General features: G+C 46.0%; 1 protein-coding gene across 2 annotated transcripts in view; it reads right to left on the bottom strand.

Annotated features, from left to right (window-relative positions):
• The window catches only part of ERN1 (endoplasmic reticulum to nucleus signaling 1), a 94,971-nt gene that overhangs the window by 41,843 nt on the left and 32,781 nt on the right, over positions 1–20,347 (bottom strand). Inside the window, exons 2-4 of one of the 2 annotated variants that reach the window (XM_008271709.4) lie at positions 16,673–16,793; positions 2,166–2,199; positions 1,109–1,181 (exon numbers count right to left, since the gene is read on the bottom strand). In XM_008271709.4, the coding sequence (XP_008269931.3) occupies positions 1,109–1,181; positions 2,166–2,199; positions 16,673–16,793 (228 nt within the window). Of the gene's footprint in view, positions 1–1,108; positions 1,182–2,165; positions 2,200–6,295; positions 6,399–16,672; positions 16,794–20,347 lie in introns of those variants that run through there. The other variant, XM_051825830.2, reaches the window with a different exon arrangement.

Below are 20,347 nucleotides of genomic sequence, written 5' to 3'. Positions count from 1 at the left end.
TTCTTTGAACTTTTATGATTTTGCATTTTAAATCTAGATAAACGATCTATCTGTAACTGATTTTCATGTGTATGGTGCAAAGTAGGAATCAAAATTTTTTTCTTTTTCTTATTTTTTAAAAAAGATTTATTTAGTTATTTGAAAGTCAGAGTTACACAGAGAGAGGAGAGGCAGAGAGAGAGAGAGGTTTTCCATCTGCTGGTTCACTCCCCAGATGGCCACAGCAGCCAGAGCTGCACCTATCTGAAGCCAGGAGCCAGGAGCTTCTTCCGGGTCTCCCACGTGGGTGCAGGGGCCCAGCTACTTGAGTCATCATCTGCCGCCTCCCAGGAAGCTGGAACTGAGAGTGGAGCCAGCACCTGGACCCAGCACTCTGATGTGGGATGCAGACTTCCCAAATGGCATCTTTTTTTTTTTTTTTTTTTGACAGGCAGAGTGGACAGTGAGAGAGAGAGACAGAGAGAAAGGTCTTCCTTTGTGTTGGTTCACTCTCCAATGGCAGCCGCGGATGGCATGCTGCAGCCGGCGCACCGCGCTGATCCGATGGCAGGAGCCAGGTACTTATCCTGGTCTCCCTTGGGGTGTAGGGCCCAAGTACTTGGGCCATCCTCCACTGCCTTCCCGGGCCACAGCAGAGAGCTGGCCTGGAAGAGGGGCAACCGGGACAGAATCTGGTGCCCTGACCGGGACTAGAACCCGGTGTGCCGGCGCCACAAGGCGGAGGATTAGCCTAGTGAGCCGCGGCGCCAGCCCCCAAATGGCATCTTAACTGCTGCGCCAAACACCCACCCTGGAGACGGTGCTTCAACCCACGGCTTCCCTCCCAAATTGAGGGTCACTAGTCACAGCAAAGCCTGTTGCTGTAGGGAGTGTGCTGCCTGGGCTGTGAGAATCTGTGGTCTCGGCCTGTGTTTCCGAGCTCTGGCTGACATTTAAAAGCTCAAGTAGGAAGCTCTGAAGACACTCATACCAAGGCCCTACCCCAGGAGAGCTGAACCAGAATCCCAGGAAGTCTGTTTTTCAAACTCCAAGGTGATCTCACCACATAAATAGTTAAGGACTGCTGGTCTAGACCTCTAAAATATCCACAAGAACTAAATATACTCACTGTCAGGCCTTCATTATTCTTGCCTCCAAGTGTATACAGGCTGCCATCATTAGGATCTGGGAGGAATGCAGGCCTAGAGATTAAATAGTTAAGTATCACTGAAAAATTATAGCCCAGAGCACAGAACAAAATATCAAAGCCACGACAGGGGAGGGGCAAGGGTGGGTTGTGTGTAGGTCTAGAAGACAATTTGCTTCAGTCACAGATAAATAAAAAACCCTAAGGTGCTATATACTATACCTGAGTAAAGAAAAGCAAGCTCCAAAGGAAAAAATCATACAAGTCCATGGGAGAATAAATCATTATTGCTTCAAAATACTATGAATGGAGGTAAAGTAAGTGGAAAGGAGCCAGCAGGTCTACTTTTCAATCCATGACAATTGTGTATAGACCTTCAACAATTAATAGCATTACACAGTACATAAACAGGTAGAGTATATCTACCTTTAGTTTCAACAAGCATTTATTTTTTAACTGGGATTTATTAATAAAGGTAGGCTGAGAGCTTGACACTGGAGAGCCTGCCAAGGAGAAGGCTCAAGGTCTCTGTCGGTAGATTCCTGCAAAGTGGACGTGAGGTGGTATCTTGTATAATTAACCTGCTGAACTGCAGCCACAGGCCCCTAAGACCCCCCTGCTGAAAGCTGCCTCTACTTAGGTTCACCACCATTTGAGGCTGCAACTGATGCCGTCCTACGTGTACTCCAATACACATACTCCAGCAGCAGGTCACATTCACCTCTTCCCTCCAATGAGTACACAGCAAAGAGGGAGAGATCCAGTTGTCCTGAGGATTTTGGAAGTTCAAGTTCAAAAGTCAACTTCAGTTTCATCTTAAATAGGGCCTTTCAATATGACTGTCCTCTCCCAAGGAACTGGCTGCCTCCTCCCCGAATGGAGTCTATCACAGCACCCGTAAGGTTTTAGATGGCTCACCCATTCCTGTGATGCCTTAAGTTACACATTGAGGTACTCCCAGTAACTACCACTATCAATGTTGATTCAATGACTGAGACAATGAATTCATGGGAAATACTGAGAAAATCAGAAAACTTACTCTTCCACATGTGTTGGGACCTGCAGGACTGGATCTGTGCAAAAGAACAACAAAGGCATCATCAGACAGATTCTCAAGTGTCAAAATTCCCAAAGGCTTCCCGGGCCAAGTCATGAAATGTACCTAGAAAGGAGGCTGACCTGCGAGACAACACACGTGGAGGCGTTTTAGGAAACACACGCACAGGGGCCGGCACTGTGGCGCAGTGGGTTGAGCCGCTGCTTGAGATGTCGGCCTTCTCTTATCACAGCACCAGTTCAAGTCCTGGCTGCTCTACTTCTGATCCAGCTCCCTGCTAATGCACCTTGGAAAGCAGTGGAGCACGGCCAAGTACTTGGGTCTCTGCCATGCCTGTGGGAGCTCTTGGCTCTTGGTTTCTGTCTGGCCCAACCCCAGCTGCTGTAACCTTTTGGGGAGTGACCTAGCAGACGGAAGGTGTCTCTCTCTTGCTCTTCTGCACATGCTCTCTCTCTCTCCCTGTTTCTCCCTCTGTCATTCTGCCTTTCAAATAACTAAAAACAGAATCTTTTTTAAAAAAGAAAACACATGTACAAAGAACCAAATGCAAACATTTATGATTGCCACTGAGACCAGGATAGAACCGTTGTCAAGGGAACTTGCATATGCTTGAAAAAAGATTAGCATACATTTAAGAATGTTTGACAAGACATTTAATTTTTGTGATTTTGTTTATGTGACATAGGAATCTATAAATTTAGTCATAATAAACTTATCGTTCACTACTGAGGCATTAATGTGAAATAGTATGTTTTTAAAAACGTTTACTCATATTGTATAATTGTAAACTAAAGAAAACAAATTTTCTTTATAATATGTTCGACTGTGCCTTTTACTGAAAATGATCACTTTACATCATTTGATATTTTCATATTTTTACTGCAACCTAAAATAAATAAATGCTAAAATAAAATGAAAAAAAAAAAGAAACTTGTATATAACCTGGGAAATAGGCAGAAGGAAAAACTAGTCACAATTCACAGTGAACAAGCACATAACTTTACTAAAAGGCATATCAATGTCTTCTCTTTTTAAGATTTTTATTTATTTATTTGACAGGTAGAGTTACAGACAGTGAGAGAGAGAGACAGAGATAAAGGTCTTCCTTTCCGTTGGTTCACTCCCCAAATGGCCGCTAAGGTCGGCGCTATGCGGATCCAAAGCCAGGAGCCAGGTGCTTCTCCTGGTTTCCCATGTGGGTGCAGGGGCCCAAGCACCCGGGCCATCCTCCACTGCCCTCCCAGGCCACAATAAAGAGCTGGACTGGAAGAGGAGCAGCGGGACTAGAACCCGGCGCCCACATGGGATGCAGGCAGAGGATTAACCAAGTGAGCCACAGCACCGGCCCCTCAATGTCTTCTAATTCCTAAATCATTATCTTGTCAGATAACTGGAATACTATATATCCCCAACAGGAAAAGCAAAACTGTTCCAGAAGAATGGATTTTGGAGGCCAGAGCTGTGGCACAGCTGGAGAAACTGCCAACTGTGGTGCCTGCATCTCATATGGGCGCTGGATCCAGTCCCAGCTGCTCCACTTCCAACCCTACTCATGTGACTGAGAAAGCAGTGGAAGATGGTCCAAGTGCTTGGGCCCAAAAGAAGCTCCTGGCTCCTGACTTTGAATCCACCAAGCTCTGGTCATTGTGGCCATCTGGGGAATGAACCAGCAGATGGAAGATGTCTCTCTGTCTCTCTCTCTGTAACTGTGCCTTTCAAATAAATAAACAAATCTTAAGCAAAAAACTGATTTTTGTTGAATAGTAAATGGATACACCCCTTTGGAGCAGTCTATGGCAACAGACCCTTCAAAGTATTCATTCCCTCTGACTGCCTTCAATCCATCAATTTCATTTCTGTAAAATTTAGCGTAAATATGCAGAAAATGTTTTTTGTACAAAGATGTTCACAGTGGCATAACAATGGTCTAACCAATTATTGTTAAATTATAAAATGTCTCCTTAGCAGAAAATTAAGGCTTCTAGAAGTACCAATACACTTCAAAACATGTACAAATCTTTACACTATTATGTTCAGGAGAAAGGATAACATTGTAGATAGGATTAAATTAATGCAACTAAGCTTCAGTGCACTAAAAAAAAAAAAAAAAAAAACTAGACAGAAAGGCCAAAAATGCTAATTGTAGTAAGTTATCTTTGTTGGAAATATAAACAACTCCTCCTACCTTCTCTATATTTCCAAAAATTTCTACGTGAGCGTTACTTTCTAAATTGGGAGAAAGTTGTGGTGGTTTTTTTTTTTTTTTCTCCCTCCAATTCAAATTGATATTTGCAGCAAGTACAAATGGCTGACTTTTCCCTCCTTAGATTATTCACCTGGGCACATCAAGAGAAAGCTCCTGACTGGCAGGGATGGACAGCAGTGGAGGTAACAGGGCCGGAACAGGACAGCACTGTGCTGTAACATCAGGAATCCACAGGCACCAGACTGCTCATGCTGAGCTACTCCAAGCAGTCTGAAGCTCACAGACTACACAATCATGCTTTGGACAACTTCACAGCTCGGGGGAAGACGGAAAACCATCTAAGAGGATTTCTGTACGTAGAGTTCCAGATCCTATGGGCTCTGCTTACGGTGACAGGCAGCTGTCCAATCCTTCTAGTCACTTGGGATCTCAGGTGAAGGAAAACCGTGCAAGCCTTATCATATGTTGACTCTGCTTTAAAAGCCAGCTCCAACACAAAGGCACACAGTGTTCACAACAATAGAGGCAGACACACCATATGTGGTCTGTGGGCAACAAACACCACTAAACCAAAAATGCTTCAGGAAACAGGATGAACTTTCAGTCAGTAAGCATATGTTTATCTTTCCCATTAATCACCTCTCAGTAGGCTCTCACAAACAGACTGATGCAAGAGACAGGAAATAAGGCACACGACATTCATTTTACTGAAACAAACTAGTCAAGGGGCAATTATAACCCAGTTACTTCAGTGCAGCCCTGAAGCCAGACACGCCAGAAAAAGCAGGAATGTCATATTCTAAAGAAAACAGAGCAATAAAAAGGGCACCTTTTTTGTTAAAGATATGACAGTTAAACACAAATTAAGAAGGTACTGCTGGGGCCAGAGCTGTGGCGCAGCAGGTTAAAGCCCTGGCCTGAAGCACAGGCATCCCATATGGGCGCCGGTTCGAGTCCCAGCTGCTCCTCTTCCGATCCAGCTCTCTGCTGTGGCCTGGGAAAGCAGTAGAAGATGGCCCAAGTGCTTGGGCTCCTACACCCACGTGGCAGACCTGGAAAAAACTGGCTCCTGGCTTCGGATTGGCACAGCTTTGGCCATTGCAGCCATCTGGGGAGTGAACCAGCAGATGGAAGACCTCTCTCTGTGTCTCTACCTCTCTCTGTAACTCTTTTAAATAAATAAAATAAATCTTAAAAAAAAAAAAAAAAGAAGAAGGTACTCCTGGGGCTGGCATTATGGTGTAACTGGTTAAGCTGCCACCTGCAATGCCTACATCCTAAATGGGTACCAATTCAAGTCCTGGCTGCTCCACTTCCAATCCAGCTCCCTGCTAATGGGCCTAGGAATGTAGTAGAAGATGGTCCAAGTCCTTGGGCCCCTGTACCCATGTGGGAGACCCTGGTGAAGTTCCTGCCTTTTGCCTGGCCCAGCCCTGGCCATTGTGGCCATTTAGGGGAGTGAACCAGTAGATGGAAGATTTCTCTATCTCTCCTGCTCTAATTCTGCCTTTCAAATTAAAAAAAAAAAAAAAAAGGTACTGTCAATCCTTGCATTTTTCTATGTCTACATAGAGAACATAGAGACATAGAGAACAACAGGATTTTAATGCCTGTCCATAATCTAATCTCTGCCATACAGTATTTGCTCAGTGTCATGGACTTCTCTACAGATGCAGATTTTTTTGGTGTCCCACAGTTTATTTGGTGGTCACCTGACACTGAGGCCTTCGGTTCCAAGATGTGTCCTGCACCAGACAGGTTCCAGCTAAGACACAGGACAGGCAGGAGACAAGGAAAGATTCCCAAGACAACTGCATCGGGGTTTAAGATCCATGCTTTTTCCTGGCTACAGAGCGGACAAACTCCAACAGGAGGGCCTCAGATCGGCCTTGCATTCCTCACTTACTCAGCAAACCAGCCTCTGCCAAGTGCAGGCCAGACAGACGGACAGCCATCAAGACAGGAGCACGGACCACTCAGCCTCTGAGGCCCCACAACAATCCAGTCTGCAGGCAGCTTTCTTCTTGAATCATCCGAATCCAAGATTTACTTTAAAATGCTACAGAAAATAATGTAGGGGGACAGGTTAAAAAAATAAAAAAGAAGAAGTGGCAGACTGCTGTGGGCTGTGAAGGAAAACGAGAACACAGGGAGCTGTTCTTCTATTGTCTGCACATACGATGGAAATTTTCCACATTCACGAAAGTTGAAGATAAAAATCTCCGGAAAACCAGCAAAATAAAACCAAAAAGCATCATCTGAGATCAACATGAAAAGGTGGTTGTTTTTATTTAATAATGAGAACTGGTTTCAGGCAAGATTCTTGCTTTAAAAAAAGTTTTCAGTCGCGTGAAAAGCAACAACCTAACTGTAAGGCTATGAGCAAATACTGCTGTGAAACAAGGCACTCTGCCTGTACACAGCCCGGGAGAATAAAAGCCACACTCACCAAGCCATTTTACTTTCAGGGGGGGAAAAAAAGGATGCAAGAGTTCCTTCACAAGTGTAAAATGGTTATTATTCAAGGTAAAGGTGAGGTTATCAGGTGAAGATATGGGAAAAGTACAGCTAAAATCAACATCTGGTCTCCCAGAATTGACAGGGAGAAGAAACACACCTGCTCTTTGCTCCCTGGGAGGAGTCAGTGGACTCCACACCTTCCCCTAGCATGGCCAGCCCAGGCCTGAAACGGAAAAGCCAACACTCTGCGCAGGTTAACACACACTCACTGCCACTGTACTGCGCCGATCTACTCCTCCTGTAAACCTGAGCAGAAACGACAAGTACACAAGAACAAGACTGTAAACATTTCTTCTCCAAAAGAAGTGAGTTTTTGTCCACATTCTCTACTCCAGACCTGGAGGAACCTCTCCAGGTTCTCCTCTCAGCCTCTCTTCTGTCTCTTGGAGAGCACACCCAATTTTATAGCATCAACTCTGGTCACACGGTGGGGATGTGAAGTCCCCCATCTCTTGAGCTTTTCTCTCTGAATCAACTGCACATTTTTACTGTTTCCTACCAGCACCTCAGCCTCTACTTGTCCACATCACTCCCTCCATCTTTGCAGTCAGACTGGCATCTGCTCTTGACTAACCTATTTTGTTAATAGAACCACCATTCTCCATCATCATGGCCAAAATTCAAACGGTACTGACACCTATGGCTTCCTATCTCATGCCATCAACTCTCAAACTCTGCTTTATCATTCTCTTTGCTACTCCCATTAGCCTCTCAACATCTTGGAATCCTTTGTCTTTCAAGCCCTCCTATTTCTCCTAGTCAACACTGCCTTTGGAATCAGACAAACCTAAGTCTAAATCCTGGCTCTGGAGAACAGGCAGTGAGTATAGCAATTCCTGCATCCTAGGGTTCAATCCCTGGCTCTGATTCCAGATGCCACTTCCCACCAAGGCAGACCTTGGGAGGCAGCAAAGACAGCTCAAGTAACAGGTTCCTGCCACCAACATGGGAGACCTGGATCCTGCCGTTTTGGGCATCTGAGAAATGAACCAGCAGATGTGAAAGCTTGCACCCTTTCTCTGTCTTCCCTTCAAAAAGAAAAAAGTCCTGGCTTTACCAATTGCCATCTGAGTGGCTCTGGGGCTTTGCCAAAGTTACTTAATCTCTATGAGCCTCAATGTCCTCATCACTAAAGAAAAAAAAAAAGAGAGATAATTACATCAAGCCCATTGAGCATCTCTCTGTGTGCATGAGATAAGGACTAAATTTTTGTCAAGACTGTAAGTCACTGCCTTGACACAGAGAAGAGTGATCTTTTTAAAGGAAAATCCGATTATATTTCTCTGTCACTCAGAAGAATCCTTTGGTGGCTCTCTATCTCACTCAGTAGAGTGGCCTACAAATCCCACCCGAGCGCCCCCTCTTACCCGTCATTCTCTAACAATCTCCCATTACTTCTTGCTCACTTTTAAAGTTACATTGGCCTCCTTGTATTCCTCAAATCCTTCCAAATGTTACAATCTCAGAGGGGTCTTCCATAGCCACCTCCTACCCCCCAGGATTTCCTAATCTTCTCTGCTTAGTTTTCTTTCTTTTTCTTTCTTTCTTTTTTTTTTTTTTTTTTTAAGATTTGTTTTATTTATTTGAAAGACAGTTACAGAGAGAGGTAGAGACAGGGAGATAGAGGTCTTCCATCTGCTGGTTCACTCCCTAAATGGCTGCAACGGTTGGAGCTGAGCCGATTCAAAACTGGGAGCTTCTCCTGGGTCTCCCACGTGGGTGCCGGGGCCCAAGGACTTGGGCCATGCTCCACTGCTTTCCCAGGCACATTAGCAGGGAACTGGGATTGGAAGTGGAGCAGCTGCCCATTGGGAATGTCAGAGCTGCAGGCCGGGGCTTTAACCCACTGCACCACAGTGCCAGCCCCTCTGCTTAATTTTCCTCTATATAACTTCCCACCTCTAAAGCACTGTATATTTTATTATCCATTGTTTAATGTCTGACTCCAGCTACTGTGAGTTCCATGATGCTGGGGTTTATCTTTTGTTATCTGCTACATTCCCAACATCTAAAACATGTCTGGCACATAGGAGGTGCTCAAGGTACCTGTTCAAAGGAGCAATTAATAAATGCTAATTTCCCTACTTTAAATCCCACCCAGCCTGGATATCCCCTGTCGATCACTGTTTATAATCCAGCAGTTTTGCTCCATCAACCTTCAATGCAGGTTCTACCTGATAATCTCTTCTCCAAAACCCAGGCTTCTGAGTGCTGCTGAAGGCAGGCATGCTCATCTGTGTAGATCTGTCATGCAGGTGCGGCTGGCCGGGCCAACGTCATTAGGAGACTCCTTTTTCTAGAGAAGAGCTTCTTCCAGCTCTCCCACGTGGTGCAGGGGCCCAAGGCCTTGGGCCATCTTCTACCGCTATCCCAGGCCATAGCAGAGAGCGGGATCAGAAGTGGAGCAGCCAGGACTTGAACCAGCGCCCATATGGAATGCCGGCACTACAGGCAGCAGCTTTACCCGCTATACCACAGCACCAGCCCCAAGGCAGCCTTTGTGTTGTCTCTCGTGGGAACACTTCACCCTTGCCAGGCCTGGGTCTGTGTTCCCCTCGTCAGGTCGTCCAGTCTCTCTCTGCTCTGGGTCAGCTGCCTGTGTGAAACGTTTCTGCCTTGAGTATTCTAGCCCTCACCCAGGAAATCCTGTGGCGCACACCACGTATTTTAGAGGAGTTCATGGTGTACTGTTTGTCTCAGAGTAGCTTTATAAGCTGAAGTATCAGCTCCTGTCTTTATCTCACACAGCACGTAACAGTGAAACGTGCTGATAGCAGATGTTCAACACGTGTCTTTGAGACGAGTACAGTAAATCTCAACAGATAATAGCCAATAGCTGATTGTCTGACTCCTCCAGAGGGAGAGGGAGAAAAAAGTTAGTATTTGGTATACGGGGAGGCTTAGAGAACACAAAAGAAGTTGGGACTTCATCTGTGGTCCTTTGATCCTTAGATACCTTTCTAAAGGGCCATCCCAGAACGTTTCAGATCATTTAGAAGGGCCCAGTTTGGAGAATTTCTAACTGTACCATGGCATCTTAGTTGTGCCAGAGAACAGAGAAGTCTTTCAGTGAGAGAGGAAGCTGGTTTTAAATGTTGGGGGTGTGGCGGTCACATAAGTGTCAGATGGGGGTTGGAAATAAGAGTGAAGTAGAAGAGGGCAATAAAACCAGGGCTCATCTAGATTCCACAGGAGAAGCAGTGCGTTCCAGAAATCCCATTGCTCATCTGGGGAAGAGAAGACAATGATCTTACAAGGCTCTCTGAGCTCCAGAAAAGTGAGCAACCTGTTCTTGTGCTTCTGTAATCAAAAGAATCTGATTTCTTCCTACATGGAAAACAATCTGCCCAGAGCAGTTAGTTAAATTCTGGTTGACCTCTTGGCAGATGTTTCTCTGTGTAGCTGACTTATCACACCATGGCTCCCCTGCCTGCAGGCAGACTTGTCTTCAGGAAGCCTGTGATAGCTCTGATGGGGTCCTTCACTCTGGGTATAGATTTCCCCTACCCTGTGACCAGTAGGACTCAGCCATTCATTCTACTCCTTAGATATTTTCTCAAGTGGAATGAAAACAAGTCCAATTAGAGAATAATCACAATGTTGATAGCAGCTTTATTCATGATGGCCAAAAAAATGGAAATAACCCAAATATCTATCAAAAGGTAAATAGAGGGGCTGCGCTCTGGCATAGTGGGTAAAGCTGCTGCCTGTGGCACCAGCATCCCATTATGGGCACTGATTTGAGTTCTGGTTGTTCCACTTCTGATCCAGCTCCCTGCTAATGTACCTGGGAAAGCAGTGGAGGATGGCCCAACTGCTTGGGCCCCTGCACCCATGTGGGAGACCCAGAAGAAGCTCCTTATTCCTAGCTTCGGAATGGCCCAGCTCTTGCCGTTGCAGCCATTTGGGAGTGAATCAGTGGATGGAAGATTTCTCTGTCTGTCTCCTCCCCTCCTTGCCCCATAACTCTGCCTTTCAACTAAATAAATAAATCTTGTTTAAAAAAAAAAAAAAAAAAGAAGTAAATAAACAAACTGTGATATATCTGTACAGGGGAATACTTTTCAACAATTTAAAAAAAGAGAAAAATGTGATAACATAATCAGCAAAATCATTATTCAAAGAGAAAGAAGGCAGATACAAAAGAGTACTTACTGTATGATTTCAACTTGTAAAATTTTAAGAAACCAAATGAGTTTGCCAGTGCTTGTCTGGGGAAGAAGCTCCTGGCTCCTGACTTTGGATTGGCTCAGCTCCAGCCAATGCAGCCATCTGGGAGTAAACCAGCGGATGGAAGACCTCTCTCTCTGTCTCTACCTCTCTCTCTCTCTCTCTCTCTCTCTGCCTCTCTGTAACTCTAAGAAGAGGCAAAGAGAGATGTCTTCCATCCACTCGTTCACTCCCCAAATAGCTGCAATGGCCGGAGGTAGGCTGATCCAAAGCCAGGAGCCTGGAGGTTCTTCCAGGTCTCCCTCATGGATGCAGGGATCCAAGGACTTGGGCCATCTTCTACTGCTTTCCCAGGCCACAGTAGAGAGCTGGATTAGAAGTGGGGCTGCAGGACCCAAACCAGCGCCCATATGGGATGCTAGCACGCAGGTGGTGCTTTTACTAACTAGGCCACAGCACCGGCCCCAATATATACAATTATTATATGTCAATTACAGACAAACCAAAAAAATCAACAATAACTAGTATTTCCTTCAAGAAATACTAAAGAAAATCCTCTCAACACACCAAACCACAGCAGCTTTGTAAAGCCAATCTAACACCAAACGTCACGGTGCCACTCTTGGTTTGCATTGCAGACACGAAACACACTCCAGCCTATTCACTGGTGAAACGTCAGAGAAAAGGATGGCTGTGACGTTACCAGAATTACAGAATCACAGAAAAACCAGGCTTAGAGAGATCTGCACAACGTGAAATGTCACCATTCAAGTCCAGCCTGGAAAGCAAGATCATTTTCTCTACAAGGCATACTTTGACTCACAAAGAACCTCCATTTCTGGAAGCAGCAATACATGGTTAGCTGAGGAATAAAAACAAAAACAAAAACAAAAACCTGTCAAAACCACGGTGGAAAGTAAAACAAGCAAACAAAAATAGTCCTAGTTTGTTGGTTCCTGAAAAAAGTAAATTAGGAAACCATGAAATGAAGTCACAAGTATATATTCTGAAGAACCTCAGTTTGATGAATTAAAGGTCATCTGTTCGCATCAGCAAGTTTCTTCCATTTGACTTTGACTCCTCATGTCGCAACTCAGGCACACTCCAGGGTCCTTCCTTGCCTGGACGGGTGTAGCAGACTCTTGCCTCGCCTCCCAACTTCCTCCTGGCCCAACAGTTCAGTCTCAACACGTTCCTGCTGATCCTGTACACTGGAAGCCAGGGAGCTACACTAACATTACCACAGTGAAATACCACAGGCTTGGGGAGGCACAGGTGATCCAACAACAGAAATTTATTTCTCACGGTCCTGGAGCCTGGGACTTCTGAGCTCAGGGCACCAGCACGGCTGCATTCTGTTGAGGGCTCTCTTCCTGGCTTGTTGGCACCTTCTCATGATTCAGCCACGGAGCAGATCTGGTCTCTCCTGCGTCTCTCATAAGGGCACTAATCCTATCATGGCAACCCCATCTTCCTGACTGCCTCCCAAAGGGTCCCCACCTCCAGAACCATTTAGGGGTTAGGGATTCAACATAGGAGTTTGAAGGGAGGGAGACACAAACACTCATTCTGTAACACCAGGCATGGAGCTCTCCTCTGCTCAAATTCTTCCAATGGCTGATAATATCTTTACAATGGCCCCTGGGGAGGGCACAGCTCACTAGCAAAAGTACTTAGGAAGAGAGAGAACTTCCTGGTGGTCAGTGGGACTGCAGTATGATTCAGGCACTAAGTATGGGGGGCCAGAGACAACTGAAGATTATTCCACATATGGACCTGCTCTGATGTTCTGCCAGACACAGCCAAAAACCTTTAAAAATTACCCAAACCTTCAACCTGTTTTACACATAAGCACAAAAGTACTTTTCACAGCTGCATGCACTGAATTTTCTTGGAATGTAAGTATATGTAAGTCAGGTGCGGCTGTACTTTTGTCTGGAACACGACCAGGATCATTCACCAACTTGGGAATCCCATCACCATCGGCACGGTGGTATTCCAGCCTGCATTTGTTCCTGTCTGCATTCACTCTCAGGTGGAGTGTCAGCACATGCCTGGGCATTTATATATTAAATTATGTATGTGTGATTAAAAATTACTTTCCTAGTGCATCGGGTTTAGATTACTAGGGAGCAATTGGTTTCTTCCGGAAACTGTGTGTATATGTAGGTTATTGTCTATAAATTTTGTTTCAGGACAGTAAGAGGGGCACCTTTATAATAAATACTGTGCAAAGGGAGTCCTGGGTCCCTCCTGCCCTATCTGGCTAGTCCCATTACCTCTCGGAGCTGATCTCGCCTCCGACACTCCACTGTAACCACAACCACTTCTCTGCTCTCCTCTGCCGTGCCAAGGACACCCCCACCATGCCTTTGGCCTGGAAGACGGCCTGGCCTCCCTAAGATCTTACTCAAACAACACCTTCTCACGGAAGCCTTCCTTGTTTAAAACTGCAGGCCCCAACACACACACACACACACACATCCACACACACACACACACACACACACACCCTCACCCCGGTACTGCCCATTCCACTTCCCCACTTCGTTCTCCACAGTGCCTATCACCACTAAGAAATTTCCTTCCTGCCGTTTCCCCACTAGAATGAAAGATCGATAAGAGCAAGGATTTTGCCTGTTTTGTTCACTTGTTGCGTTCTCAGGGTCTAGAACAGTCTCTCTGGATACCTTTATAATCTATCGACATATTAACAGTTTAGTAATATTGATTTTGAAATCTTTGGTTAGAACCACAAGACTAATTTGAAAACTTCAGGTGTTCATGCATTACCATCACTCATCTTTATACAGAAATATAAATTGAGGTTATTGGTATCAAGAGCTGAATTTAAATTTAAAAATTCAGTTGATGCTAAGAAAAACAATGAGGCTTATAAACAAACAATACTTGAATTACTAGACTTTAACATCAGAATTCTCGAATACTCTCTTTATGGGTCTTTTAACTGCCCCCCCCCCCCCCCAATCAGGTCACTGGATTCTACCCCGGCTTCTGGCACACCTCTCATCCTTTCCATGCCTGCCCTTCCCCTGGCCCCTTCTCAGGTTGCTTTCCTGTCTCTCATCTCCCACACTGCTGGATTCATCTGAAAATGGAGCACTGGTTGAGTCACTCACCTGCTTACGCATGTTAATGGCTGTCAACTTCCTGTTGTATCAGTAAGGCTCACCTACCCTGTGGTCCTCTCTCCCTCCCTCCCTCTCCCCCTCCAAAATATCACCAGGCTCCTGCTGACGGGGCCAGTCCCTGCACCCAGAACTGCTGCTTCCTTTGCTCTTTCCTAGGCCTCACTCCCAACTGAAACTCAGTTCAGCCACCAAGGCTCACCACCAATACCACAGCCTTCAGATGGGTGTGGGCTCACAGCACAGTATTAGTACCTCTCTTAGGTGATCTTAGAACTCTGCTCTGTGCTGAAGTTCTGTGTACTTCTCTTCTCTCCCTATCAGCCTGTGGCTCCTTGGGGACATGGTCTCCCTTTTTCTTCTTTGTGTCCCATACAGTAGATACATATGAAGAAAAAGGGCAAATTCTTTCAGTTCTAATTTACAAGACAGAACAGATTGAATTGTATGTGTGACTAACAAACAAGACAGCACAGTTTTGCTGGATATAGCTGAGGCTACACACGGAAATGAAAATTCAAGAGAAGGTTAACTTAAAAACAATGCAGGCTGGGGTGGGTATTGTAGCACACATTAAGCTACCACGTGGGGTGCCTGCATCCTAAATCTATGTGCCAGTTTGAGTCCTGGATACTCTTTTTTTTTTTTTAATTTATTTTAATTTATTTATTTGAGAGGCAGAGACAGAGAGAGAGGTCTTCCATTGGCTAGTTCACTCCCTAAATGGCCACAATAGCCAGAGCTGGGCTGATCCAAAGCCAGGAGCCAGGAGCTTCTTCCCGTCTCCCACACGGGTGCAGGGGCCCAAGTACTTGGGCCATCTTCTGCTGCTTTCCTGGACAGAAGCAGAGAGGAAGAGGAGCAGCCAGGACTCAAACTGGCACCCATATGGGATGCTGGCACTACAGGTGGAGGTCTAGCCCGCTACACCATGGCGCTGGCCCCAGACACTCACTTCTGATCCAACTTCCTGCTAATACATCCTGGGAGGCAGCAAAAGGTAGCTGAAGTGCTTGGGACCTGGCCACCCACGTGTGAAACCCAGACTGAGTCCCAGGCTCTTGGCTTCAGCCTGGCCCACCCCTGGCTGCTTTGAGCATTTGGGGAATGAACCAGCAGATGGAAGCTCTGTCTCTGTCTTTGCCTCTCTGCCTTTCAAGTAAATGAAAATAAATAAATATTTAATGTTAAAAGAAATACATACAGAGAAAAATAAAGCAGAAGAATGAAGTGGCTCAGGGTAGACGTCGTGCCTAGGAACGCTGAAACCAAGAGCCAGGCCTTAGCAATTCAACAGCTAAAATGTTTCTCTCAGTCCTTTTCTGACTTGTTGATTTTTATCAAAATAGGAACTGCTGAAATTTAAGGAACTCTGCTTCCATGTGTTTTAAGAACACATGAAGGAGACACAGTACAGATGACGTTCTTGGAGCCCATGAAGCAATGCCCAAAGCCAGCTCTGCAGTCTTCTTGTGGTACTTGCTCCAGAGAGAGCTGGTCCTTAAGATTCTGGCTGACCTAGGCAGGGCCCACACTAGTGAGGCAGGATGCCCGTGGTACCCCATTGGTTACCACCAACTGGCGGTAACCAGGTTTGCTACTGAACTGACAAGATGACCTTCTGACATACACCAATATTTTTCCAGGTAGAATACTGTCTCAGAACACTTTATTAAGAAAGGAAACACACTCTGTGTGCTTATGAAAATAATGAGCCACAGAGTAAGTGATGGGAGAAAACAAGGCAGCCAGATGCAAGCCTAAGGTCAAATGAGAATTACTACGGACCAGAGATGACGTGGAGAGACCCAAACCCTTGGGTTTGCATGGATTTATCTGGGAAGATTACACTGGAAATCAAATACACTTTCCCAGCTGTGGGGCTCGACTCTGCTAACTACCACCAGGTTGGTAAGATCATCAGATGGACGCGTGAAGTTCAAGATAAACAAGTTCAGTCATTTACTGCTCTTACTGTAATAACCCAATAAAGTGGTTAGCTTGGATGAATGCCAAATCTTACCACCCTCAATTATTTTAGCTTCTACAAGACAAAGAGTAATTTGAGGTGTCGACAAGATATCCTCTTATGATTATGATTACAAGATTCTAATCATCAGAATTTAGCAAATTTAATGCAGCATGCTTTCATAAAGACCAACCAACCAGAGCTATTAATACAACAGCCTACAGGCATTTAAACATGACATTTTGACCAAAGCTAAATCAAAAAAGAAAAAATAATGCTTCTTCAACTAATGCACTGAGTGGATAATCACAACAACTAACGCTGCAAATACACCCGCCAGAAGAATTCCTCCTCCTCTCTGATTTCCTTCTCCTTTTAAATTTTATTAACGAACCAACCTTTTTCTCTTTATCTGGAATGTGCTTACTTGTAACAGCTGATACAAATGTCCATGTTATCCAACAACCCAACTTACCTTCCTTTAAAGTCCACTTGATTGAGCCTGTCCTCTTGCTGACAGCATGCAAACTTCCATCCAGGGTCGATACAAACAACAAGGTTTCAGGAAGTGTCACTGTGCTGGAACTTCCAAATATCTGCAATGGGAGGTGAGAAGAATCCTCACATCAACATGACTGCTCACCGTGGGCATGTACAATCACAAACCTCCATCCCCAAAGTTATCCTTTGAAAATCCCCCGCTTAGGAGACCCTAAATTCCCAACCAGGCACGTGTTTAGACAATGCTGAGTCAGGTCTGGAACACAGTCGCCTTTTTCTATCTAAACAGATCCTACCTGCAGACAGACAGGCTCATGATTTAATGTGGCAAAAACAGAAATTCTGAAATAACCCACGGGCAGCCTCTGCTGAAACAGAGGGGCATGGTATGCTCAGCTTTCTGACTTCCTTCTCTTGGGTCTATTTTACTCTCTAAAACCTAATCATCTTGTCTTTATGATAAAGAAGAATGCTAACAACCCACACTTATGGAGACATTTTAAAAAGCAATGAAGGCCGGCGCCGCGGCTCACTAGGCTAATCCTCCGCCTAGCGGCGCCGGCACACCGGGTTCTAGTCCCGGTCGGGGCGCCGGATTCTGTCCCGGTTGTCCCTCTTCCAAGCCAGCCCTCTGCTGTGGCCAGGGAGTGCAGTGGAGGATGGCCCAGGTGCTTGGGCCCTGCACCCCATGGGAGACCAGGAAAAGCACCTGGCTCCTGGCTCCTGCCATCGGATCAGCGCGGTGCGCCGGCCGCAGCGCGCCGGCCGCGGCGGCCATTGGAGGGTGAACCAACGGCAAAGGAAGACCTTTCTCTCTGTCTGTCTCTCTCACTGTCCACTCTGCCTGTCAAAAAATAAAAAAAAAAAAAAAAAAAAAAAAAAGCAATGAATTATGGGAAAGTATTTAAAGTAAAATAGGAAAACAAGCTTTCATTATATAAAAAACTTAAGTAATAACCATCAAGATTCCAATTAAGACATGATATAAAACAAAAGGAATTAATAGCATAACCCCCACCTGTTCTTTGTTTTTAAAAAGATTTACTGGGGCTGGCACTGTAGTGTAGAGGGTACAGCCACTGCCTGTGGTGCTGGCATCCCATATGGGCACTGGTTCAAGTCCCGGTTGCTCCACTTCCGATCCAGCTCACTGTTAATGTACATAGGAAAGCATCGGAAGACAGCCCAAGCGTTTGGGCCTCTGTACCTATGTGGGAGACCCGGAAGAAGCTCCTGGCTTCAGCTGGGTTGGCCCAGCTGTGTGGCCATTTGGGGAGTGAACCAGCGGATGGATGACTTCTCTCTCTCACTCCCGCTCTCTAACTCTACCTTTCAAATACATAAAATAAATATACTTTAAAAAATAAATATTTATTTTATGTATTTGAAAGGGTGTCTCACTCTCTCTCAGAGTGAGAGACAACAAGAGTGAGAGAGAGAGAGAGAGAGAAACAGATTGATCTTCCATCCACTGATTCACTCCCCCAAATGGCAGCAATGACCCAGGCTGGGCCAGGCTAAAGCAGAGCCTGGAACTCCACCCAGGTCTCCCACAAGGGCAGCAGGGACTCAAGCACTTGGGCCATCTGCTGCTGCCTTTCCAGGTACATTAGCAGGGAGCAGGATTGGAAGTGAAGAGGCAGGACTTAAACCAGTGCTCTGAAATGAGATGCCAGCATCAGAAGCAATGGCTTACGCTGCCACAACACTGACTACCCTCACTCAGAAACAAAACACAGCTTAACTTAATATATACTTTTTTGGCCAGCGCCGCAGCTCAACAGGCTAATCCTCTGCCTGCGGCGCCGGCACACCAGGTTCTAGTCCCAGTCGGGGCGCCGGATTCTGTCTCGGTTGCCCCTCTTTCAGGCCAGCTCTCTGTATGGCCCAGGAGTGCAGTGGAGGATGGCCCAAGTGCTTGGGCCCTGCACCCTATGGGAGACCAGGAGAAGCACCTGGCTCCTGTCCTCGGATCAGTGTGGTGCGCCGGCTGCAGTACACCAGCCGCGGCGGCCATTGGAGGGTGAACCAACGGCAACGGAAGACCTTTCTCTCTGTCTCTCTCTCTCTCACTGTCCACTCTGCCTGTCAAAAAAATAATAATAAAAAAAATTAATATGTACTTTTTTTGCTCAATGAATTTTTAAATAAATTTTAAAGAAAATAGCCCAAGGGGCCAGCACTATGGTGCAGCAAGTTAATGCCCTGGCCTGAAGTGCCGGCAACCTATATGGGTGCTGGTTCAAGACCCGGCTGCTCCACTTCTGATCCAGCTCTCTGCTGTGGCCTGGGAAAGCCACTGAAAGAACCCAATTTCCAATAATATCTCAAATTTGGGGCTGGTGTTGTGGCAGAGCATGGGAAAAGCCGCCCCATGCAGTGCCTGCATCCCATATGGGCACCAGTTCAAGTCCCAGCTGCTCCACTTCTGCTCCAGCTCTCTGCTATAGCCTGGGAAAGCAGTGGAGGATGGCCCAAGTCCTTCGGCCCCGGCAGCCATGTGGGAGACCCGGAAGAAGTTCCTGGCTCCTGGCTTCAAATTGGCACAACTCTAGCCATTGTGGCTAGTTGGGGAGTGAACCAGCAGATGGAAAGACCTCTCTCTCTCTGCCTCTCCTTCCTTCTGTGTAACTCTTTTTTTTTTTTTTTTTTTTTTTTTTGACAGGCAGAGTGGACAGTGAAAGAAGAGACAGAGAGAAAGGTCTTCCTTTGCCGTTGGTTCACACTCCAATGGCCGCTGCGGCCGGCGCACCACGCTGATCTGATGGCAGGAGCCAGGTGCTTCTCCTGGTCTCCCATGGGGTGCAGGGCCCAAGGACCTGGGCCATCCTCCACTGCACTCCCGGGCCACAGCAGAGAGCTGGCCTGGAAGAGGGGCAACTGGGACAGAATCCAGCGCCCCGACCGGGACTAGAACCCGGTGTGCCGGTGCCGCAAGGCGCCAGCCCTTTCTGTGTAACTCTTTCAAATAAATAAATAAATCTTAAAAAAAAAAAAAAGGACACATATGCTTAGAAAAACCTACAATATAGAAAAATGCCTACACTGCGTACTTTATCAAGTGAAAAATATAGAATACTAACTTTGTTGTACATTATGATTAATCACACTAGACAGACCCTATCCTCTGGCTTTTCTAGGAACTGTACCCTCCCTCACTGGTGGTTTCCGTGGTGACTGTGTGTGTGTGTGTGTGTGTGTACACATACCTCTAGGTGACAGCTGCTAAGGCTTCCCTTTTGAGGTAGGGGCTACTTAGCAATGTCACCCTCATAATGAGATTTTCTCTTCCTTTGTCACACAATACTATCCTGAATATTATCTGTCTTGAATAAAAACAAGGCAATGCAACTTGCTTTCACTGCAACAGCTTGAATTCTGGCACAAATGCTGTTTTTACACTATAACATTAAGGCTGGCTTTTAGTGCTACACACAAAAGGATGGGGAGTTACTTGTGCTTAGGACTCTGACCCCAGAATGCCTGGTCACCCTCAGTAAGACCTTCTCTGAGACGGGAAGACCTCAGTGGCTCTCTCCAGGGCAGCCCGAGGTAGCAGAATGAACTCTCTCCTCTCTGCTTTCATTTTCCAAGGGGGTCCCCTGGCAGAGGGGGTGGAACTCCACTCACCAGTCTCTCGGTGTGCCCG

This window comes from Oryctolagus cuniculus, chromosome 17, assembly GCF_964237555.1.
Source record: "Oryctolagus cuniculus chromosome 17, mOryCun1.1, whole genome shotgun sequence".
NCBI classification, from domain to species: domain Eukaryota; kingdom Metazoa; phylum Chordata; class Mammalia; order Lagomorpha; family Leporidae; genus Oryctolagus; species Oryctolagus cuniculus.
This window is presented reverse-complemented; position numbering and strand designations above follow the sequence as displayed.